This window comes from Lacerta agilis, chromosome 3 (assembly GCF_009819535.1).
Source record: "Lacerta agilis isolate rLacAgi1 chromosome 3, rLacAgi1.pri, whole genome shotgun sequence".
Lineage (NCBI taxonomy): Eukaryota > Metazoa > Chordata > Lepidosauria > Squamata > Lacertidae > Lacerta > Lacerta agilis.
This window is the reverse complement of record NC_046314.1, coordinates 101,457,710-101,482,224: the sequence shown is the minus strand read 5'-3', so window position 1 is coordinate 101,482,224 and position 24,515 is coordinate 101,457,710. Positions and strand designations below refer to the sequence as shown.

General features: G+C 40.7%; 1 protein-coding gene across 6 annotated transcripts in view; it reads left to right on the top strand.

The window, feature by feature from the left end:
* The window catches only part of KLHDC3 (kelch domain containing 3), a 42,963-nt gene that overhangs the window by 199 nt on the left and 18,249 nt on the right, over positions 1–24,515 (top strand). The window contains exons 1-9 of one of the 6 annotated variants that reach the window (XM_033144953.1): positions 169–251; positions 1,651–1,752; positions 12,331–12,584; positions 15,582–15,758; positions 17,521–17,636; positions 19,697–19,768; positions 19,967–20,180; positions 21,069–21,155; positions 24,377–24,485. In XM_033144953.1, the coding sequence (XP_033000844.1) occupies positions 12,431–12,584; positions 15,582–15,758; positions 17,521–17,636; positions 19,697–19,768; positions 19,967–20,180; positions 21,069–21,155; positions 24,377–24,485 (929 nt within the window). In that variant the 5' untranslated portion in view covers positions 169–251; positions 1,651–1,752; positions 12,331–12,430. Of the gene's footprint in view, positions 1–166; positions 252–1,650; positions 1,753–6,156; positions 6,179–6,985; positions 7,008–12,327; positions 12,585–15,581; positions 15,759–17,520; positions 17,637–19,696; positions 19,769–19,966; positions 20,181–21,068; positions 21,156–24,376; positions 24,486–24,515 lie in introns of those variants that run through there. The other 5 variants (XM_033144955.1, XM_033144954.1, XM_033144956.1 and 2 more) reach the window with 5 other exon arrangements.

The window sequence follows — 24,515 nt, the reverse complement described above, 5'->3', positions numbered from 1 at the left end:
CTCGCTATATCCGCGGGACTACATTTCCCAGACTCCCCTTGGTGGGCGTGGCGCATCATTCTCAGCCGTTGTGCGCCGAAGCTGGGCCTGTGGGTAGGTGGGAGGGAGGGAGGGAAGGAGCGGCTGAGGCGCCTCAGGAGAAAGCTCGGGGCTTGGCTGGGCCGTTAACGAGCGCAGGGAGAGCGGGTTCGCGTGACCCTTCGGGGCCGCGGGCCGGCCCCGCAGCCCTCTCCCCGCTCGTGGGGGGGCAGGTAAATGCAGCTGAGGCGCCGGGGCGTGGAGGGAGCCCCTGTGGAGGAGGGCCGGGGGGGGGGCGGTTCTGCCGCGGGCGCGCGTTGGCGGCGCTGGCAGTTGGGGCGGCCGGGATCCGAGAGCCGTGATGCGTCTGTCATGGTTGGGGGTGGGGCGCGGGGGTTGTTATGAGGGACTCGTCAGTTATGGGGGCCGGGGGAAAGTCCCTGCAGGGAGAGAGAATGAAAATACACACACACACACACACACACAGAGTATAGAGCGAGAGAGAGACGGCTGAGGGGTGTGACAGGCTAGGCTCGCATTGTGAGCGCTGGGGAGCCCAGGGGGCTTAAGAGGAGGTTGGTGCATTTATTTATTCTTTCGGGGGTCAGTGTGTCTGCCAGGGCCGACCCGACTCTTTTTGCTATCTGAGGCGGAGCAGCAGATTTCATACCCCGCCCCCCCCCAACGCGCGCGCGCGCGCTTCTCCCCCTTGTCCCCCGGTGTCAAGAGTGCAGAGTCCTCAAGCCATGCCAAGTTGTTTTGGCGCTTGAGGCATGAGATATTGCAAAAGGCCTGTTTTCCTTCCTCCGCACCCCCCCCCCCCCGGCCTGGCAGTCAAAATACGACAATAACTTTTAAATGTTATTTGCTGCCCCTCCCCCCCAAAAAAACATTGATCTGCCCAAGGGTGCCGTTTAACTCACCCTGCCCAATGGTAGGGCTGGCGTTCCTGAATAAATGCCCGTGGCAGTCTGAAAACAGGGCAACCCTCTCCTTCCCTGGACAGTGTGCAAAGTTGCATTTTGCGGTATTTTCTAGGCATGTGGTTTTCTGCACTGGGGTGCTAGTTTTTTGGTGGGGGGAGGTGGAGGTTCTATGAGTGTTCATTAGGATGGTATATGAGAAAACCATATAATAAACGCCTGTTATCCCTAAAGTTTTATGGAGTTTGGTTTTCTGCTTATTCCTTTTTTTTTGTTGGGGCCTTCTTCTGCATTATCATTGTGTAATGCAGCACCATCAGTGTACATGGAACTGAGATGCATGGGCAAAATTGACAGTGTCCCCAATATAGAACAGTATAGAACAGATAATGGTTAAAACAAGAGAAAGTGGGGCATGGAAGAATGAATGTAGTAAAATGCTGTTGCTATACTTAGTTGGAAATAAAGGGATAAACCAAAGGCTTAATCTGGAATAATTCTGGCACCCTGGGTCAGTAGTCGTCTATGGACACAGTGTTTTGACTGACTGGATCCTCCATTTCACCTATTGATAAGTGCTGAAAATGTGGATTTTTTTCTCTTTCTGCTACACTTAACACGACTCTTGGTACTTTTATATATTTAAGAACCCCATTGTTTTCTTCTTTATTCCCAAGAAATGCTGGAATAACTCTTAATTCTAATGTAGATTAGAACTCCCATCAACATTCTCAGAAGAATGGAGAAAATATTCCACCTGTCATGTCTAAAGCATCCAGATACATTGTACATTGAGCAGGACAAAATTCAGGTCAGCAAATCCTGGGGATGGCAACTGAAATTCAAAGGGCAGCATGTTACAGGCTTTCTTATTGTCTATATCCCTGGAAGCCACAGACTTACTTAAACATGCATGTTCATCATTTGGTGACTGCAGCTTCAAATATAAATTGGATGTGTGAATGAACCATCACAGATATAGCCCCTCTAATAGAACTTTCATATCACATCAAAAGCAACAGAATTGGTGCACACAGTGGCTTGTTATAAAGTTTAGAAAAACTAAATGGTAAACAAGCATTTGTGAATCAATTCTCTTTGTTCCCAGTTGAGGCCAAATTACTTTTCAAATCTGCCAAATAAGCAGGATCCCGTTGCCTGGGTGTGATACTTTTTCTTATAACAGCTTATCCATAATAAACTCAAATTTTATTCCTGGATGCAACTCAAAAACAATGGTTTCTGGGTATTTTAAACCTGCTCATCCCTTTGAAAATAAGCCTCATGTGCCACATATGCACATAAAACGAGTCATCTACCACTCATCTTAGCTTTTCCTAATTGCTTCTACTCCCAGTGTGACTTAGCATGGTGCGTACTCATGCTAACATGGATAAATTATACCAATGTACTTATGCCCTTTTGGCAGATAGCTGAGAAGCAAATACTCAAAAACACTTAGGCTGTGGTCCTAACCACAATATGAAACAAGTTACTCAGCTTCTTAGGAGAAAAAAGATATGAGATCAGGATTTTAGCATGTATTAGTTATACATCACATACTTTAACCACCCTGCCAAGCTCAATAATTTATTATTCGTACCCTTCCCATATGACCGAGTTGTCCCAGATGGGCGACATAATAATGCCCCAAATGGGTGTTATGCTAAAGCATCAAACATTAAAAAACTTCCTTATACAGGGCTGCCTTAGAAGACATCTGGTCTTCTAAAAGTTGTATAGTTATTTATCTCCTTGACATCTGATGGGAGAGTGTTCCACAGGGCTGGCCCTCCATAGAGTGGCTAAAGGCGGAGTGGGGGGAAATACTTTGATCTTTTTTTATGAAAAAGAGAATGTTTGTACAACATTGAAGTACTAGTTGTAATTAAAGATTTTAATAACTTAACCACATTAGTGTCTCGTTCATACTTTGCAGCACTACAGTGAATTTATGTGATCGGTTTTTGATGGAAGAAAAAAACCCACCTTTTGACATTAACCATCAGAGTGCTTTAAGGAATCAAATCTGAGTGCTGTAATCATAGGCAAATGAAATAATGTATCCTTAATGACAAGCTAGACCCACATACTTTTGGAAAAGCTAGAAGTGTTCACATTTTCTTTTTTCAAGTCAAAATTAGCATACAAAGGATCTGTGATTTCACATTTAAAGCTTGTTCAGAGTTTCTGTATCCTGTAGAAGTTGTAGCTGCTTCAATCCAAATACGTAATAATGTAACTTTGATTGTAACTGAAACATAGACAGTATTAGTGCTATTTTCATTGAAGTGGGCATGCAGCTAGGTTTCAAATATTTTTGTCTTTATATTTTGACTGCAGAATCATTCTGCTTCACTAAGAACAGCATCACTAATTTGGGTCTGTCATTTTGTCTATAGCTTGATTTTAAAATGGTTAGTTCTGGGTATTTAGGCTGACTTCACTTTTTGAGCAGTTGTCTACTCTCAGAAGGTACAGCTGTGTGCCTTGTTTAAGCTAGAAGGCAAAGTGTTGGGTTGCTTGCCCTTTCCAAGACTGTGCAAATGAAGTAGCTTTACAAGCTGCATATTCCCTCATTTAGGTTGTTTGGTTCGTGCTAGTATGCCCTTATTTATTTATCCTGAAGTTGTTATTGTTGTCAGAATGGATTCTAATATGTCTTTCTTGCTGATTTTTGAAGCACTCTATAAAATCACATGTTCCTGTATCACATGTTTATTTTGACATGTCAGCTATTGAGCTTTCAGCCAAACAAGACTATTTTAATTTGCTACTTTTGTATAGATTATTATCTATTATCTGCATTAAAAGGTTTTGGGGATATAATATTGTGCACTTGTTAAGTGATAAATGCCCACCTTTATTCTGCCCCTTGTAGACATGGTAGGCAGTCACCCCTGCCAATCAAAATTTGTCACTTCTACATGTAACACAGAGTAAACAGTCACTTGATACACAAATCAATGAACACACAGAGTTTCACAAGTACCTTAATAAAGTATTTCTGACCATGTGCAGAGTGCTAGATACTTTCCCTTGTGCTTATTATGATTGTACTTGGCAGGTTTCCTGATTGCATTCAGTCAGTTAGCTTTCTTGCCCATAAAGAGATCTCGTACATAAATAGCATGTTAGACTCTTGGGAGGATTGAAGCATATTGTAAGAAGATTGATTTTTATGCTGTTCTACCATTTTTCATGTGTGCATATGCAGGAGTTAGCTGCAGTAAAATGGAAGAAGAAATTTTTGGAAAGATGCAGACAGGGAACTGAATTTGTAAAACAAGCTCCTTAAGGAAATTGTTGTAGTTCCCTTTTGCATAAAGTTAGGTGAGAGCTACTTCTGAAATGTGTATAGGCAAATTGTGTGGACTAAACTTAGGGTTGTATTCAGCTTAACACTAAGGAGAACATTCTCCTTCTTTCCCTGCACGCTCCCTAAATCTGTTTTGCCTCCCCAATCTTCCAGAGCAAATCTGGGGACATCACAAATACCACCTACTAGCAGTGCCTATTTTTTTTATCAGGATTCACCCTCAGTTAACTGGCAATCATCCAACCCATTATCACCTCAAGGCATATTGTTCTAAGCTAGTTAGCAAGATAAAAATAAATTCATTACATTGTGATATAAAGGTTTTTAAGTCTCTGTGATAGCTAATGTGTTTGAGTTTCTTCCAGGATAACTAGAACAGAATTTCCATAAATAATTTTCATGGAAAGTCTCTTTAGAGCAGGGGTAAAGAACCTCTGGCCTTCTAGATGTTGCTAGATTCCACCTCCCACAATCTGATCATTGTCCATGGTGGCTGGGGCTGAGTGTTGGAAGTCCAACAACAGCTGGAGGGCCACAGTCCCACCCTCCCCCCGCATTAGAGAAGCCCAAAATCTCAGGTTTTGCTTTTTTGTCCACAACCTTCTATGTCTGGAGTCTGAACCTTTCCTGTGGCTCCCCCTTACTCAGGTTATTGCTTGAAGTCTATGTAACCCTATAGCCTGGCTGATTTTTTCTATATTGCAAGATCATGGTGTTGGCGGTGGGGTGGGAGCAAGTTGAAAAGGTAAAGGGTGCATTGAGATTGAACAGGTGCTTCTGTCATTGGCAAACAAGAGCTGCCCTTCTGTTTGAATATAGCTGTTTCTTCTCTCTGCTGTTCAGATGACTAATGGTGTTTATGGAATTTCTGGCTTGCTTCATGGCTTCTGTTTATAGCAAGTTTCTCCTGGAGACGTGCATCTAACGCACATCCCTCTAAGATTCCTGGGATCTTTCCTTGAGGAATCGAATGACTGTCAAATTGGGTCTCTTGGGGTTTTGGTGATGGAATCTTGACATTGTGGTCTTCTGATAAGTAATTTAATAGGAGGGATCTATAAATCAGCATAATGTCATGGAGTGGGAGGCTAATCTCTGTAGGTTATGGAGAAGGCATCTTTTGTGTGTCTAAATGAGCTCTGTCACCTCTCAGCTGAAGCATCTAATAAAGTAACTTACAATATAATACAAAAAAATCCAGCAGTTGACATCAGAAGCCAATTAAAACTCACACCAGTAGTAAAAATAATAGCTAAGGCTGCAGTGAACAGTAAAACCAAAATTATCTCCAAAGAATCTGCAAAATATTGTTGCCTTCACCTGATGTCCAAATTTAGTATGTGCCAATAAAGTGGCACTGGAAGGAGAGCATTCCACACTTAGGGCAGTACCAATGAAAACGCCTACCTCTAGTAGTCACCTACCTCACTTCTAAAGTTGACACACAGAGACTCTGTCACAGGTCTTAATGAGTGAGCAGGTCTGTGTAGGAGTAGAGAGCCCTTCAGATAACCTGATGCCAAGCTGTATAGGTCATTATTGGTCAAAATCACTACAATACCTTGAATTGTACCCGGAAACAAATTGGAAGCCAGTGAAGATATTTTTAAGCTGATGAGTTCTTCTGAATGGCCAATATTAGTCAGTAATCTGGCTGTTATATTCTGAAACAACTGAAGTTTCAATAAATAAATCAAGGACAACTACATGTACAACATAATGTATTGCAGCAATCAAGTCTGGATGTTAATCTGGAAATTTTTGAAATTCTATAGTGTTTGCTGATCTCTGATGTCAGAATGGCCATATAAGCATAACGGAAGGAGGCCAAGGAAAAGAGAGAGAGAGAAAAAAATCCAAGGTTCCAAGGCACCTGCAGGTGCTCAGCTGAGGAGGAGGATGAGCACTTGACTGGCAGGTGCTGCTCAAGATGGGAAGCTATCTTGATATGCGTAAAGGTTTTGTTTCGAAATTCATGAGGTGGAAAGTGGTTGGGACTGGGTAGTGGGTGGTGTGTAAATGTAGCTTGCTGTAGAGGTTGGTTCCTTTTGATTTTAGCATGGACTGTATCTTATTAAGTCAGCTTACATAAGTGATCAGATGTATGACCTTTTCTATGTCAGTCTTTTCACAGCTGGTATTCCTACTAATGGGTATGGACAGTATCCCTTTCTTGTGGCATGTCACTTCAGTCTTGCTAAAAAGGAGGTACTGAATCAGAAAGGATTAAAACACCTGCAGTGTGTTGTCAAACATTAGGAAATCTGTTGCTCCTTGGCCAATAGCAAAGAGAAAATGAGTTTGAGGGGCTTACAAGGGTAGCAGGTTCAGTAGTTACAGCTGAGGCTACATGACAGCAAGCAGCTCAGCTGTCGCCCCGACCCCTATATGATATGCGTAAAGGTTTTGTTTGGAAATAGCTTGGGTTTTGCTCTGGCAAGTGTCAGGTGTCAGCATTGCTGCTCCTCATTATGAAAGGCCACTAACCATGCCTGTGTTGACACTGGCTTTCATTTCCTGCTGTCTTGGAATGAATAGCCAATGGAGTACATAAATGTCAGGAGAGAGAAAAGTTGCTGGATTGTTATTCTGCTGGATGTAACAGTGAGTTGGGATGTGCCTGAAATAGAACAGTCTATATGGCCTGCCTCAAGCTGACTGGATCTATTTTTAAGTACTACTAAACCACGTAGCTGGAAACACAGCTTTTCAGGTTACATATTCTCAAGGACTGAGACAACAGCATGGTAGGGACACGTCCTTTGCATGCACTTGAGAAATTGTGGGTGCAAGATTGCTTTGGTGTTTGTGGGAAGAGAGCTTCATTACAGTGTGTGATGATGAATGAAGATTTTGTTTGCTTCTTGCTGGGCTCATTTGTTCTGAAACATAAAAAATATTTTGACCTATATATTTCTTAAAATTTTAAAACTGCTTTACTTATAGAGCTAACTTTTGTCTGTTTCTTTTAGGACTGGTGTTTCTGCTCTTTTTGGAGCTATACCTTAGTAAATAATCTTCCTCTGTTTACCTTGCCTCAATTGCCCTCTTCCTTTCTCAGTTGCCTCCCTCTTAGTAGATTTTACATTGCAAGCTCCTTGGGGCAAGGATTTGTCTTATACTTTCTAGTATACCATATGTATGAGTTTTGGGCAGGGTTTGGTGGTGGTGTGTTCCTTTCCTTGTTGTAGATTTCTGGGACATCCACTCACTGGTCTAGACTGTTTTTAAAATATTGAAAACTTGTGTACGGTGCTACCTTTATCAATTTATTTTATTTTATTTTATTTTGCTTAAGGCACAAAAAGCAATAATTTATATTAACACTATTTGTATCATTCTTAGTACAGTACAAACTGATATATTACATTTGGCCACAATTGTTTATTGTTCCTATAGTCAACAAAACTATCTGACTATCATATTTTTGTCTTTTCATGTAAATCTGAGATAATGGGTTAGTTTGGCCATAGCAGCAAATTCTCGAAGTTTCTCCACACATTTTTTACTGGATAGTGTGTTAACTGATCCCATGTCTTACCAAATATTATTGGTGTGGCTAACATGAAAGAAACAAATTTGTTAAGTTCTGATGCCCCCAGCTTTCCGCATACTGGTAATTCAGTTTTTTTAAAAAACCTGGATGGAGAGGAATTTTATCATCTAAGATCTTTTTAATACAATTTTAAATTTTATTCTAGTAGTTTTTTGACAAATCACATTTGCACCACATATGGGGGTGGGAATCACCTATCTGTTTTTGGAATTTCTAACATGTGATAGGATATTTTTTGTTAGTATTTGTATCTGGGCTAAAGTGATATGCTACATACTCATCTTAAAAGAGTTTTCCCTTGAATACAAGTTGATTTTCAACCATTTTAAAATATTGAATAAAATGAATACTAGGTTAGAGGTTGTGCCAGCACTTGCATTCGGTTCCTTTGTCTTCTGGCACAGATTCAAGATGCTGACTTCAGTTTAATCTAAATGGTTAGGTTCCTACTTACCCTGGAGCAGGAGTGGGGAACCCATGACCCTCCAGATCTTGCTGGACTATTGGGAGGAATTCAGTGTTGTGCTAAGATGATTGTTTTATCAGGGCAAGCATTTGGGATTGACAGACAGAACAGTCCCCCCTCTCCTCTCCCCAGGCACTATTCCAAGGGTTCTCCCTACCTCCTTGAGCCAATGGGGGGCATGTTGGGGGGGGCCGTCCTGCACAAGAGGAAGTTCTTTTGCAGGCCTTCTATTGATGGGATTCATTAGCTGAATCCCACCTATTATTATTTTCATTTATTACCTGTCCTATTCCCTAAGGTCCCTGGGCAGATTACAACAATTTAAAATGTAGTTTAAAACAGTTTACCAAAACTCTCACAATCCCTGACTAATGACCATTCAGACTGGTGCTGTTGAGAGTTGGAAAATATCTGGAGGGCTGCATAATACCCTTCACTGCCTTAGGTTTCCTCCTGTCCTACCTCCAGTTGGTGTCGGTCACAATCACTTAACCTATCAGAAAGTAACCTCTTAACAATAACAGCATTGCTCCAAATCACGCTATTAAGTCTACAGGGAGCATTCCTAAGTACCAGAAAAAATATATAAGGTAGTTACACTCACTCTCATTTCACAGTAATTGTTTAGAAGGTACAGTACCTGAATGCTTTGCCCCATAACAACCTTTCTAGGTGGACTAGAGACTTACTTAAAAAAGAAAACTCAGAGTCTTTGACCCCCGGCCACAAGCACATATACCTTAACATTTAACATGTACCTAAAACTTTTGGGATAATATTTATCAGTACCTCTCCCTACCTGTAGAAATCCCAAATTGCATTTCTTAATTGCATGCATGTTAAAAGATGTACATGTGATGTGCTCAATGCTTGAAAGGCAACTATGATCATAGCTGTCAACTTTCCCCTTTTTAAAAGGGGAATTCCCTTATTCCGAATAGGATTCCTCGCAAGAAAGGTGAAAAGATGACAGCTATGACTATGATGGATGCATAAGTAGAATTTTTCCATGAAGGAGCTCCCCCACTAAGGCCCCAATTGCTTGTTTGGTAAACTGAACTATTCTTCATTTTCCTCTATAGTGAAGCTTATAAAATGCATATAGAAAATAGATGTTATCATTATTTAAAATGGCTTTTGTATGCACTAGGATAAACTAGCTTTTCCTCTTAGGATTCTGATCTTATATAGCCATTGTTGTGTTCCTAACTTTATACTTTCAGCCAATATTTTTCTCTTTTGAAATAACAATATATGTTGTAGGCACCTTCATCCCTCACACTTTTTTCTTTTCTGTTACATTTTGTCAGTGTTTTTAACATATATACCACAAAAAGGTAACATATATGCCATAAAAAAGGCGAAGGACCCCTGGCAGTTACCGGTAAGTCCAGTCGCGAACAACTCTGGGATTGCGGCATTTGTCTCGCTTTACTGGGCGAGGGAGCTGGTGTTTGTCTGCAGACAGTTTTTCTGGGTCATGTGGCCACATGACTAAGCTGCTTCTGGCGAAACCAGAGCAGCACACGGCAACGCCGTTTACCTTCCTGCTGGAGCAGTACCTATTTATCTAATTGCACTTTGATGTGCTTTCGAACTGATAGGTTGGCAGGAGCTGGGACTGAGCAACAGGAGCTCACCCCATCATGGGGATTCGAACCGCTGCCCTTCCAATCAGCAAGCCCTAGGCTCAGTGTTTTAGACCACAGCCCCACCTGTGTCCCATATAATATATATATAACATAAAATCATAGAATCACATGTTGGATCTCTGCCTCTTTCTTAACCATGTTACCTTCTTTCATCATGCACTTTATACTAGAATTTTCACCTCTTTTCTTTTATGAATTTATATATTTCAGTACATCAGACAAAGGGAAAGTTTTCAAGTGTTAACATCTGGTTATGTGTTTGGGATGGAATGTTACTCTAATCTAAACTATATTTGGCTGATGCTAATTGATTTCAGGGTTTGTTTTTTTGGAAAATTGATTATCAGTTGCTTTATTGGCCTTCATTGCAGGCCCTCTGCTTAAAGAAAACATTTTGTTTTCCTATGAATATTTCCAGTTGACTGGACTGGTGCTGAGTTTGTTGCCACACACAGGAGATGAACAGTTAAGCAAGTAGAGAATATTCTGTTCCTTGGTTTTAAAACTCCTACATAGTTCAAACACCTGATGAGAAAAGCTCTCTCTAAGTACTCTAAGATTCCAACTTCACGAAGTCTTTTGACAAGGTTTCAAGAACTCCCACTACAGTCATCACACAGCAGAAGACAGGTCTTGATTTTCCTTCTATTTTGGACACATAGCTGGAGAGACATGTGTGGGTTTAAATCTCTAACCACTGATTTTCTCCCAGGGATTGACTTTTGAAAAAGCTTCTTTAATAAGCAATCTGCTTTTTTCTTGCTTGTGTGTGATGAAAAGCCAGACACAAAGCTCTAAATCATTAAAGAGGATCTTTACCCTTCAAGTAAAACTAGATATATATTGCCTGGACCCCTATTACAGAAGAGCCTTGCTGGATCGGATCAAAGCCCCATCTAGTCTACCATTCTTTTCTCACAGTGACCAACCCAATACTTTTGGGGAGTCCTCAAGCAGAATGTGTGTGCAACAGAAGTCTTCCCATTTGTGCTTACAGCAACTGGTATTCAAAGGCATACCGCCTCAAATACTGGAAGTAGCACACAACCATCATAACTTGTAGCTTTTGTTAACTATATCCTCCATGAATTTTTCTAATCTCATTTTAAAGCCGTCCCAAGTGCTGGCCATCACTGCATCTTGTGGTAGCCTATTTCATAGTTTAACTATGTGCTGTGTGAAACTGCACTTCCTTTGGTCTGTTTTGAATTTTTCAACATTCAATTTCATTGCATGTTGCCAGGTTCTAGAATTCTCTTTGGTTAGGCATTAAATAAGTGGGGTACTGCAGGGTTCTGTCCAACATCTTTATGAATGACTTGTATGAAGAAATAGAGGGGATGCTCATCAAACGTGTAAAGGGACCCCTGACCATTAGGTCCAGTCATGTCCGACTCTGGGGTTGTGGCGCTCATCTTGTGTTACTGGCTGAGGGAGCCGGCGTACAGCTTCCGCGTCATGTGGCCAGCATGACAAAGCCGTTTCTGGCGAACCAGAGCAGTGCACAGAAACACCATTTACCTTCCCGCCGGAGTGGTACCTATTTATCTACTTGCACTTTGACGTGCTTTCGAACTGCTAGGTTGGCAGGAGCTAGGACCGAGTAACGGGAGCTCACCGCGTCGTGGGGATTCAAACCACCGACCTTCTGATCAGCAAGCCCTAGGCTCTGTGGTTTAACCCACAGCACCACCCGCGTCCGCCATCAAACCTGTAGATGTTACCAAATTTGGAGGGGTAGTTCATACCTCAGAAGATAGAATCATGATTCAACATTACCTTTACAGATTGGAGAACTGGGCCAAAACTAGCAAAATGAATTTCAATATGGACAAATGTAAGGTTCTATATTTGAAAATAATCAGATGCACAAATATAGGTTGGGGCATTGTAATGACTTGACTGGGAACTGCCCCACATAGAGAAAAAAGAGTTGAATTGTAAATTCATTTCTTGCGATTAATTTGCCATGAATATTCTCTTTGTCTTCTGTTAGAACAAGTAATTGCTGTACAACCTGATGGAAACATCTTTTCTCTTTACCATTACTGTTGTTGAGTATGCATTCTGTGAAATGATGACTAGAGGGAAATGCTTATTCTTGCTGCCCTCCTGAACTGCTGAGACATAGTTAACACTTGTTTTGCCATTTTTTGAATGATTACATATATCACATTTTCTGATTCAATAAATACTATTCCCTATCTTAGATATGTAGCAGGCTAACAAGAAAAAACTAACTGCTTTCTTCCACCCAAGAGGAACAATGTAATGCAGTATTCAAAGAGGCAGTTAAAATCGTGTCCAGTGGGAAAGCGGTTGCATAGAGGAAGAATCATATTCATTTTACAGTGGGCATAATCAGTAGCATTTTGAAAATTTGTTGTCTTTTTCAGAGCTCTGTGGCTACATACCAACATGGTTGGTAGCCCTGTTGGCATGAAACTCTAATGCCCCAACCCCCTTCTTGGAAGGACTGAGCACTTGCAAAAGGGAATGTTACGGTGGACAGTGCATTTAGAAGGTGGGCCCCGGAGAGTAAACCACGCTGCTGTGGCTGTTGGACACAAAGTCTACTCTTTTGGCGGTTACTGTTCTGGGGAAGACTATGAGACACTGCGACAGATCGACGTTCATGTATTCAATGCAGGTAAGATGAGTGTTGTGGCTGCAAAGGACTTGAACAGCTAGCACTTTCATACGACTGAATGGTTATGTTTTGAGAATGTTGTGAAAGCATGTCTTCCAGATTTTGAGATCTTTAAATCCAAGGTACACGTGCTGTTGCAAACAAACCCAGCTGCCTTACTTATATGATAGTGTTCCGTTAGCTTTTAAACATAGATGAGGTCAATGAGAATTTAAAAGTATCAAAAGCTGGAATTGTTCTTAAGGAGCATGGGAATCAGCCATTTCACACAGCATGAACATTATATTTACTGTATTTGTTGTTTATCATTTATATATCAACATTCATTATAAAAATATCAGAGCCATGAACAAGAGGTTAAAACCTAGAATTACAATACATTAAAGTATAAGATTGCAATAATAATATATAGCAGTAAACAAATCAATGCATATATTTTTATATAAAAAATACATGTATGCCTCTTGCTGAAATTTCACTTCTTTGGGAGCTATTTGCTGTCTAGGAAAAGTATTGTGTATGAAGTGACCTTTAGTGTATCATCAGAACAAGTTTGGGGAACAAATGTTAGAGCAAAGCTTCATTGTAGGAAGTGCTAAGGGAGGAGAAACTCCCTGATTTATGATTTCCCTTTCCAAGATATTTTGATAACCTTTAGGTTGCCTTGGAGAAGGAATAATCCTTAAAACGAGTCACTGGTTGGGAAATGATTTGCTGCTGTGGAAAGAAATGGAACATTGTTTAGTTGTTTAAGCCAGAAGTTATACTGTATTAAAAATCAAACATATCTGCAAAAAATCAAAGGGGTTATAAAAACCATCAATTGTGTGTCCTAGGAAAAAAAGAGTTTCACAAATTTGCAGCCACAAAAGCAAAGGCAATTACTTATTAAATAAGATTTATTTTTCTGATGGCTAACAGAACTTCATTTATTTTATTTTTTTCTTGCTAGATCAAAATCCCTTTCCAAAAACAAGCTATCCAAGTAGTCAGTGCTTTGTTTACTTTATGCGGTGAACACTGGAATAAGTGGTAGAGCTTCAATAACACTATAAATATGGCATCTTAAATTGTAAGGGCTTTCCCTATAATTACCATTCTGAACTGGAGTACGTATCTGCTGAAATTACAAGATGGTCAAAGTTTCCCTTATTGATTATTTAGTAAGAATCTATAGATAGCTTTCATAACTGAAAACATTTTTGATCATATAATTCATGGAGCAACCGTCACCATATTTTAGTTTTCAGCACCGTGTGACATGAATACATCTTTCACTCTGTTATTAAATTGATTTTTTTTTTTACTGCTGTTACCATATGAAAATAATACAGCAGTCTGACACAAGCCGGTTGATATATAATGTATGGTAAGCATCAAGTAGAAATGATCAAAATGCAACCTGTTCATAATTCAGGTTAAGAAAACAAGCTTGTGGGTTGGTTCACCCAGATGTGACACAACTGACCAACCCAAAGCTCTTTGGGGAAGGTGCAAAAGCCTGTTAATGATCCACTTGATGATGCATGGACAAGCCTCATCAATTAGTGGCAAACTTGGGTGCTTAAACAGGAATGGCACAGTATGACCCAGATGCTGCTGAGCTATATAAATACCTGATTTTACTAACCTTAATTGGAAGATGTGTTTTTTTTAAAATACATCTTTTACAGTTTTATTTGTTTAAACTGGGGGATCTCTTGGCAGCAGTAATACACTGTGGCATGGAGTTTTATGGAGCTAATTACAGATTTTCATTGTCACATGTATAATACGCAGATTCCATTGGAGAGTCAGAAGAGGGGAAGCAAACAGGAGTCTGGTAGGGCAGTGTATGTTTCAACAGGACAGGGTAGTAGATTCAGTTATGAGAGACCCAAGTGCTCAAATACCAGTACTCAGCAGTGAAGCACACTAGCCTTTGGCAATTGTCTTAGCCCAATGTTCCCAAGAACATTGTTGTGAAAATAGACAATAGAATTGTACATTAGTTGATTACTGCTGTTTTTAAATTATTAATAAGAGTTGAATATTTTTACTTTTTCTAGTGTGCACTGTCTTACATATTCTAATCTGCCATTTGGCTACCCATTTCCCTATTTTAAGCTCTTAAACTGTGTGCTTTTAACATTGTTTTAACCATTACCCTAAATGGGCCTTCAAAGCACTTAATTTTCTCTGCTTTGTACTTGTGTATGTTAATTCTTTTAGAACTCTTGAATATATGTCGTCTTCTAATGGAGCAACTGTTGAAAATACTATTTTCATCTGGCACCAACATCTATATAGTGTAACACATTTGCAACAGATTGTTCAAAGTGTTGGTGCTGACCTTTAAAGCCCTAAATGTCCAGTCCAGTATACCTGAAGGAGTGTCTCCACCCACATCGTTCTGCCTGGACACTGAGGTCTAGCACCAAGGGGCTTCTGGCGGTTCCCTCACTGCAAGAAGCGAAGTTACTAGGAACCAGGCAGAGGGCCTTCTCGGTAATGGCACCCGCCCCGTGGAACGCCCTCCCACCAGATGTCAAAGGAAAAAACAACTACCAGACTTTTAGAAGACATCTGAAGGCAGCCCTGTTTAGGGAAGCTTTTAATATCTAAGGATTATTATATTTTAATATTTTGTTGGAAGCCGCCCAGAGTCGCTGGGGAAACCCAGCCGGATGGGTGGGGTATAAATAATAAATTATTATTGTTATTATTAATACTAGGTGAACATCTTTCACATTCTCTTAGTGGTATAACCTTTTTAGCATCTTTTCATTGTTCTCTCTTTCCTTTTTATTTTCTCCAAGTAAAGTAATGTTTTGCAATCTCAAAACACACACACACGAGAGAGAGAGAGAGTACTGCATGACAGCCATTGGATTTCCTCCAACAATTATGACTTGTTAATCCAAGCAATTGAATTGTTTGTCAGTTAGTATCTGTGCATAGCAGCTTGATGCCTAAGAGCAAGCCAGTCAAGTAACACTGTGGGCTTTTTCCTTTTAGTCTCTCTGCGCTGGACCAAACTACCACCAGTGTGGACAAACAGCAGAGACCATGTGAGGGAAGTTCCATACATGAGATACGGACACTCTGCAGTGCTTATTGAGGACACCATCTACATTTGGGGAGGCCGCAATGACACTGAGGGAGCCTGCAATGTCCTATACGCCTTTGACGTCAGTAAGTGTTGTTTGCTGCTCCCCATATCCCTGGCTGTCACATGCTGCTGAAAGTGTATATTCTAAAAAGTTGCAGTTTGTCTCCAGGTTTAAACTGGGAACAGCAGGTGTGAAAGTACTTAATGTTGATTATAACTTTTATAGAGACGTGATTAATATTTTCAAAGAACGTGGGAATTGTTGGAGACCCACTGTACAGTCTTCAGTCTTCATGACTGGTGCTTCATGGAAATTATGCTCTCACTACTGTGGGCAGCACACAATGCAGGGGGACTGCGTACAGTAGCAGGAAAAAAGGTATGCTGCATCAAGGGAAGGTGTTGGCATATTTTTATTTCATTTATTAACCACTTCCTATGAAGCATTTTGAAGTGAATTTTCAATACAGTACAATAGAAGCCATATGCAAAACAATTGCATATATAAAACCAGCTAAAACAGTTGCATGTGTAAGTTGCAGATCAGTTCAGATACTGATCTGAACTCTTCACATAAAAGGTTTGTTGAAAGAGGAAAGTGTTCAACAGGAAAGAAGGAAACTGATCAGAAGGAAATAATGAGAGAACCAGTATCTTACAAACTCTCCATGCAATGAAGATGGGCTCTCGGTTCTTGGGCTCTCTTTCCAGGTCTAGCTAATTCTCTAACAAATTTACTTTCTCGGTATCTTGGAGTTCATTGTAGGGAGCAAAACTAGATATCCATAGAATTCCGTTGTACATACGGGCATCACACAGCTGCCAAACTGATTCTGTGTTTGAGGAGTGGTGGAAAAAGCTGCAAGGAACTGTTGCTGTCCAGAGTCCTAGGCAGCCTTGGATGCACTTGCTTGTGCAATTTCCTACCATCCCTGGAAAGCAAGTCTACTAATCCTTTCCCTCTCATGGGAAAAGGTGGAAACCCTCTTGCATGAGTCACTTCAGGCTAGACAAAGCCCTGAAGCTATTCTGTAAGGCATTGTCCTTCGTTGGCTTGCAAATGCTATCTGTATTAGATGTCACAGTCTGCTCCAGTCTCTAGTTTCATATGTAGCTCTTGGCCAAGGTCTTTAGGGGTAGCACATGACTGGATTTAGAAATCCAAGCATGGCACACATCCCACTAGGAGCAAGGCTCACTTTTCTTTGTGTTAATAATCTCCACAGAGTTTACATTGACCTTGTATTGAGCTGGAATACTTCTCCAGTTAATCTAGGTGGGTGGTTGTGGATGGAAGCCAGGATGTGAGAGATTCTTGGGTGCTAGAGGATTATGAACAGGCCACTCTATTCTGCTTCCTGGAATAAGCACTGAAGCTGACTGCCAACTGTGGTTAGGCAATCTCTTGCTTCTCCGAGGATTATCTGTGCTTCTTTTTATGGACTTCTGAGACAGGTGCTTGCTTTAACTTTACAGATAACCAGGCAGCCTTGCGTTAAAAATATTTTTCAGGTACTGAAAAATACTCTCCTACAGTTTAATTGCTTCCCAAAATATTGCAACTGTTTCTTACTTTGTAATACACAGTAGGATAAAAGTGAAATCTCACAGAATGTGAGTGGTGGCTTTTCACAGTTTTTCAGGAACTATAAGATAGCTTCTAGAGAGGCAGCTGCTGTTCCACTGTCCTGTGTGGAAGAGAATGTATACGTGGTTCCTTCCTATAAAGGAGAGATATTTGTTTGTTTAGGATTTCCCCCCCCCCCTTTCATTCATTCCTGAACGTGACATTCTTTGTCTGCTAGTAATGGCTCATCTCTCTGTTTTTTGTTTTTAACATATTAGGCACGCACAAATGGTTCACACCAAAAGTTTCTGGAATGGTTCCGGGAGCAAGAGATGGACATTCGGCTTGCGTCTTGGGGAAGAGCATGTATATCTTTGGGGGATATGAACAACTGGTAAGTCATCCTATGATGTCTGCTATTTGTGTTTAGGTCTGCATGACATATGCGGCTTCCAAATCAAATTATTCAAAGAGAATTCTGAGTGGTCCCTCTGCTCCCACTTCTCTTTCTTTCTTTCTTTCTTTCTTTTTTTCTTTCTTTCTTTCTTTCTTTCCTTTACCAACAATTATATTTAAATTTGTGAATTAAGTTAAAGATCACTGAAATGTTCTGTATTGTAACCCCATACTGTCACATACTGATGATAATGCCAAACTTTCATTGTAGCTGATGAATTCCAAGCATGAGGCCATGTCCTGTGCATATTTATTCAGAAGTAATTCTCACTGTGTTCAGTAGGATTTACTCCCAAGAGTATTAGACTGTAGCCTTAGTCTACACCTAGGTTTAAAGGGCTAGATGTATTTAAAGCTAAAGTCTGCTTGCTGCTTATGCATCTCTGTGCTCCTTGCCTCTTAGAGAGCAAGCTGTTGTACTGTTGATTGGTAAGTAAAAAGCAAAACTCAGTTTAGTCAACTGACATCTCAGGCATTATTGCCTTTGTTGTCATGCCACTAAATTTGTATTTTCCTCCTCTTTCTTTTTATGTCAGGTTGCAGTTCTGAATGCTGTCCTGGGTTATTTATATGAAGGGCAGTAAACAAATATCTTAGATAAAATTGTCAAAACTCTTAAAAGTTGGATTGCATCAGAAGGATGAATACATGCTAATTTATGAATAGATGTTAATTGGTTCTGTGAACTGCCCTGAGACCTCCAAGTATGGGGCGGTGTATAAACTCAATTAATAATAATAATAATAATAATAATATGCACAGAAACAGTCCGAAGGGAGTCTAGTTCAAGTCCCTGACCTATTAGATGACTAAAAATTTCAAACTTCCTAAGAGATGTGTTGCATCAGAAGTATGAGCAGATGTTAATTTATGCATGGAAACAGACTTAGACTTTCTAAGTGTTGTCTTTCTAGATGACTTTCTAGTGTTGTCTTTACCATCACTAGAGAGAGATTCCACAAGTTCCTAAGACAATCATAATTGTGCTTGTAAGATGTGCAGAATGTTTTCCCTTCCTGCTTATTCTTGCAATTACTGTAAAATAGATAATAGACCACCTCTGTTTTCTGGTGGTGACTGAGTTATTTGGAACAGATGGTGTCCAAAAGCCATCCATTGATTTGTGGCTGAGCAGAGATTTAACCTGTTTCCAGTACACAAGCAGCTGGATCTCACTGGCTTTTTCAGTGACTAGATCTTATGGCAAATGAAATAAAAAATATAAAATTCCTTCCAGTAGCACCTAAGGAATTTTTTATTTTGTTTTGACTATGGCAGACCAACACGGCTACCTACCTGTTATGGCAAATGAGTTTGTTTTCAGTGGATTTACAGCAATAATTAAAGTCTGTGTGGCAGGGTACTGAAACAAACGAAAATATGGTGATAGGATTTAAGGGACTCACCAGCAACTCCAAAGATTTTATCTCTCTCCATGGTAGGTCCAAGTCTTACAAAGCTTTGGCAAACCCAGCAATCTAGTATCTTTTACAGGTTGCTGCTAATTATGCATTCCTCTCAGAACATTTAGCTTAAGGCTTGTCTGGTATGACTTAGTGACTCTTTAACAACTCCAGTTGAGGTTAATGAGAGCTACTGATGTTTAGCACTTATTTAAAAGAAGGGAAAAGGGCAGCCTTTGCCATCCCACACCAGACATTCAGAACCAGTGTACTGTAAATCATGGTTTTAATCTCCCACATTACTTCTTTTTTCCTGTATATAAACGGGAGATGTTTTTTGATGGCATATGTATATTCAATGTGTTGTTTGGATAGTGTGCACTGATGTGAGTCAGTCTGAACAGCTGCTTTGTTTTTTGAGCCACCTATTTCAGTTCCCTTAATATATTTCAGCTCCACAGGGAAATGCTGAAGAATTAAACTCTGTTTTTATCTCTAGAGAGTAAAATAACCAAAGGCCTTTAGAATGCCTGGATTTAGTTGGCAGTGCTCGTTCCAACATCCCCACTAGTTTAATAATTTCTCTTTCTTTCAGGCTGATTGTTTTTCAAATGACATCCACAAATTGGATAGCAGCAACATGATTTGGAGTCTGATCTGTACAAAGGTCAGTATTGGTGTTAGTGTGTCTTTGGGTCCTGCATGTGACCCTGTTTGCTGTTTAACTTTTGTCTGCTTTAGTTTGTAGTCAACAGAATTTTGAACACCCAAAATCCCCTTTCACCTACATCCCCTTTCATATCTTTTACTCCTAAAGTAACTTCCATTTCCCTTTGACTTACTTAACAGGAGTCTCTTGTTTCAGGGCACACCAGCTCGATGGAGAGACTTTCACTCAGCCACAATAATTGGGACAAAGATGTATGTGTTTGGGGGAAGAGCAGACCGCTTTGGGCCATTCCACTCCAACAATGAGATCTACTGTAACCGAATCAAAGTATTTGACACAGACACAAACTCTTGGCTGGACTCGCCTCCCACTCCCCTCCTTCCTGAAGGCAGAAGGAGCCACTCAGCATGTAAGTCATCATTACACTCCATTGAGCGTGAGAAGTCTAATTAAGATTAAAGAGAAAGTTGTAGTTGGCCAATCAGGCACAAGTCTTCAAAAGATCAAGTAGTGGCCTTTGTTGTTTTTAGAAAGCAACAATGAACAGGGAATCAGCAAGTGTAAGTGTAATCAGTAAGTGGAAAAACAGAGAACAAGAATTTGGAGTCAGTTGCTTACCTCCCTCCTTCCTCCAATATGAAATGGTTCTTAATTCACCGTGCTTTTCTTTCATCTAAATCAGTCTTGTGCATCTTCCATTGGGAGAGGTGCCCATTATCAATTTTGGACAAGATGGAAAAACAGAGAACAAGAATTTGGAGTCAGTTGCTTACCTCCCTCCTTCCTCCAATATGAAATGGTTCTTAATCTAATGTAAATGGACAATCTTGGCTCTGAATGTGGCATGCAATAACATACGAGTCCTGGTGGATCAGACCAAAGGCCCATCTTGTCCAGCATCCTGTTCCTATAGTGACCACCCAGATTGCTTATGGGAAAATCATAAACAGAACTTGAGTGCAAAAGCATTCTCCCCACTTGTGATTCCTAACAACTGGTGTTCATAGGTATACTGCCTCCATCACTTGAGTAGCCATTGATAGCCTTATCCTCTATGAATTTGTCTAATTTCCATTCTATTTGGTGACCATTGCTGCATCTTATAGTATTGAATTCCATAGTTGGTAACTATTCACTGTACGAAGAAGTACCTCCTTTTGCCTGTTCTGAATGTTCCTACATTCAGCTCCATTGCAAACTGTAAAGGGGAATAGCACAAAAACTTTTCAGTTGTAACTGATATGAAACTGAGCTTCGTTTTAGGTGTCCTGACATGTAATTTCTCTATTCCCTACAGTTGGCTACAATGGAGAGTTGTATATATTCGGTGGCTACAATGCACGTCTGAACAGACACTTTCACGATCTCTGGAAATTTGATCCAGGTATTTTTAATTGACATTCATTCTTACTACTGGTATTACAGGAACCACCAAGAATCTTTGCTGTGATCAGGGCTACAGCTATGCATTAATCACATTTCCTCCATGCCCCAGATGCTCCCATATGTTTTGTAGGATGTATATGTTCAACAGATGCATGTAGCATGTGTTCACAAACACATAGATTTTCCATCAGTAAGGAGTGGTGAGGTCTTGGACCCAGTTAACAATATTAGCTGAAGTGGTAGTTGCTATATTGATTTGGAGCTCAATGCACTAATGGCCACATTGTACTCACGAGGAAGGGAAAGCTAAACAGCCACACTCCATCAAGCTCCAGGCATATCTCAGGGACACCACATGGGACCCGGGTAATGCAACAAATACTGGTTCCTTAATCTGAGCCTGGAGTGAGTCTCCCTGACCTTGCAGGTTTTGGCTATGAACTGCTGCTGTCTCTGCCAACAGTAACAGCAATATCAGTACCTGTTCAGGATTGTGGCGGCCAGGGGTTGCAGTACTGCACAGTAGACTTTGGGATCATGCCTTTGATGGTTGAGTATATCCATTAGCAGCTTCAAACCCTCCGCCCTTTTATTTGCATCTCTCTGTTGGTAATGTGGCTGTGTGGTACTTATATGGCTCACTGCTAATGAGTTCTCAAATAAGAGATTCAGAAGAGACTCAAGAAAATGTTTTATGGCCAGCTGCTTTTCTCTAGTGGGCTGATGCTCCCTGGCCAGGCTTCTCAGGAACTGGACACACACATGCACATGTGCACACATCACCATGACCACCACCTTCCTGTGCATGGTCATGTTTGCTCTGCCACCTCTTGGTGTGAAAGGGCATTATATAGCAGAGGCCTCCATAATGGTGCAGAGACCTCTTGGGCACCCTTGTCTTCAGCACTAGAAAGAATGGCAACCTTTCAGTGAGATTTTGCAGACTAAAGTACTGGATAGTCCTAGGAGATCTAGCTTCAAATCCCCGCTTAGCCAGAGACTCACTAAGATTGCTTTTCAACCTCAGAGGGCCAGGTTTAAAAATAAATGAGAAAAGAATTATAAATTACCCTTGTATCCTGCACATACATCCGAAGAGGCCACAAATTCTCTTTTCTGAAAAGCAGCTGAGACCACTTCAGATTGTTCCCGCTAGCTGTTTCAGTCCCTGTCTGCCACCTTCACGTTGGCTTTTCCCATGCCGCAGTTGACCTATAAGCTCTAAGCTAAGGCCGCTGCCGCTACCCCTGCTCAGCTTGTATGGATTGATTGAATGTTATTGCTGTGGGCTCAGCCAGTAAGTAAGCGGCATGCCCAAGGAAATACAGGGTCTGTAGAAGTAGGGGAGAAATCGGCAGATGGGGAACTAAGAGGAGGAAAAAAACACCCACCAACTCATTGAGGACTGAGCATGAAAAGCTAGGGGCTGTAGGATGGGAGTACCCTGGAAGAAGGCATGGCTGGCTGGAACACATCCATTGTCTGATCACTGCAGCTTGTGGAAGTGAATTCCATACATTAATTATATGTAGGTATGTCATTAGTTTAAAATATTTATTTACTGTCTCTCATTACACTAATAACAAGGCAGCGTACAATTAAATAATTCAATATACCATAAAAATGATCCAGTAAATGAACATGGCAATTACAGTACCTAGGTATTGTTCAGCTGATGGCAGAGGCTGGAGAAAGCTTGAGCAAATGGATGTGTTTTAACAGCTGGTGGAAGTTCACTGTAGTAGGTGTATACTACATGAGTAGGGAGTTCATTCTACAGAGCAGGGGCCCTCCTCAAAGCTGCATTGAAATGAATATGGCCGCCTCTGAATATTTTCATGAATGGGCAGGCCTGTGTGGGAGAAGGCATTCTTTCAGAAAACCTGATCCAAAATTGTTTAGGTAAGGATATCCTAGTCCAGGAACAGTCATATCTGGCAAACCAGCCAAGGATAGCAAAAGGCACTCCTAGCCATTGAGGTCATTTTTGCCTCCAGTGACAAAGTTGGATCAAGGAGAACTCCCAGAATATATACCTGTTCCCTCAGAAGGAATGCAACCCCATCCAAAACAGGCATATGCTCTAGTTCCTGGGAATCACTTGTGCACAGGAGTACAGTATTAGTATTTAGCTTCAGCTTATTGGCTCACAACCTGCTCACTCATGCATCCAGACACCAGCCTGGGGATTGCAAGGCCTCACCTTAAATGATGTGAAGTGATGCTTATGTATGTCCTCAGTTTACTGCCACACAGTTCCAGTTATCTCACTACACCTTAGTATGATGCTTATGGGGGAGGTTTGTCAGTGTATGCTACAGAGAGTAACTACGTCCTGCCTTTATTATATTCATACAACTAACTTGCCAATCTCCACTCTCTAAAGGAGAGAGGGTAGCAGGCATCTCTGTGGGGATGTCTCAGTGGTTATGGCTTCTGTACTTCATGCAGTTACCAATAGGTGGCAGTGCACCCACATGTACTCTTCAAAAAAAAAGTTAATGCATAGTTCAATCAGCAGAATGTTTTCAGAAGATGCTATGTGGTTTCTTAATTCTGAGTTCTACGGTTGTCACCTTCTTCTCATTTGCCCTCTAAAGCAATTGCTTTTTCAAGGGTCCTTATGCAATAAATATCCGTTTTTTTTTTAAAGTGAAGTGCAAACCGGAACAGCTGAATGCTTTGAACTATAATATCCTTAGTCTTCCAAGAGAATTTGAAAGAGTTCCCTTTATTTGAGGAGTTGTGGTGTAATGTAGCATTTTCTTGCTTCACACAGTCCTGTGTGACTTGAAGGTGTGAAATCTGTATACTCCTCCTTAACTGCTGGAAATGTTCAGCTTGTACAATGAAACATACAGCTTTGCATACATTTCATGTTTGGGATTGTTGGTGAAAAGGATTGTATAGCCTTAGCAGGCATTTCAGGGAGCTGTCCCAGGGTTTTTTTGTTTAACCAGAAGATCCCTGCTCCATTGGGAATAAAATATCAAGAGTGCAAACAAACATTTTTCATGAAGAAGAGACTGTGATATTTGAAACCTGAACATCTTTTTCACCTGCAAGCAAAAAACCTCAGTGTTTGTGCTGAAAAGCAAAAAGGTTTGTTTCTATGGGTTAAATTTGTAAACTTCTTAGAACTACAGCTTGTTCGTGTGGCTTGTCTTTACCAAGATTGCTTGAAATATTCAGCTTTCATGGTGTATGTGTTTTCTCCAGTTTCTTTTACCTGGAAGAAAATTGATCCCAAAGGGAAAGGGCCATGTCCTCGCCGCAGACAGTGCTGTTGTAGAGTAGGGGACAAGATCATCCTCTTTGGAGGCACAAGGTGAGTGGTATATCAGATTGGCTTTCTTGG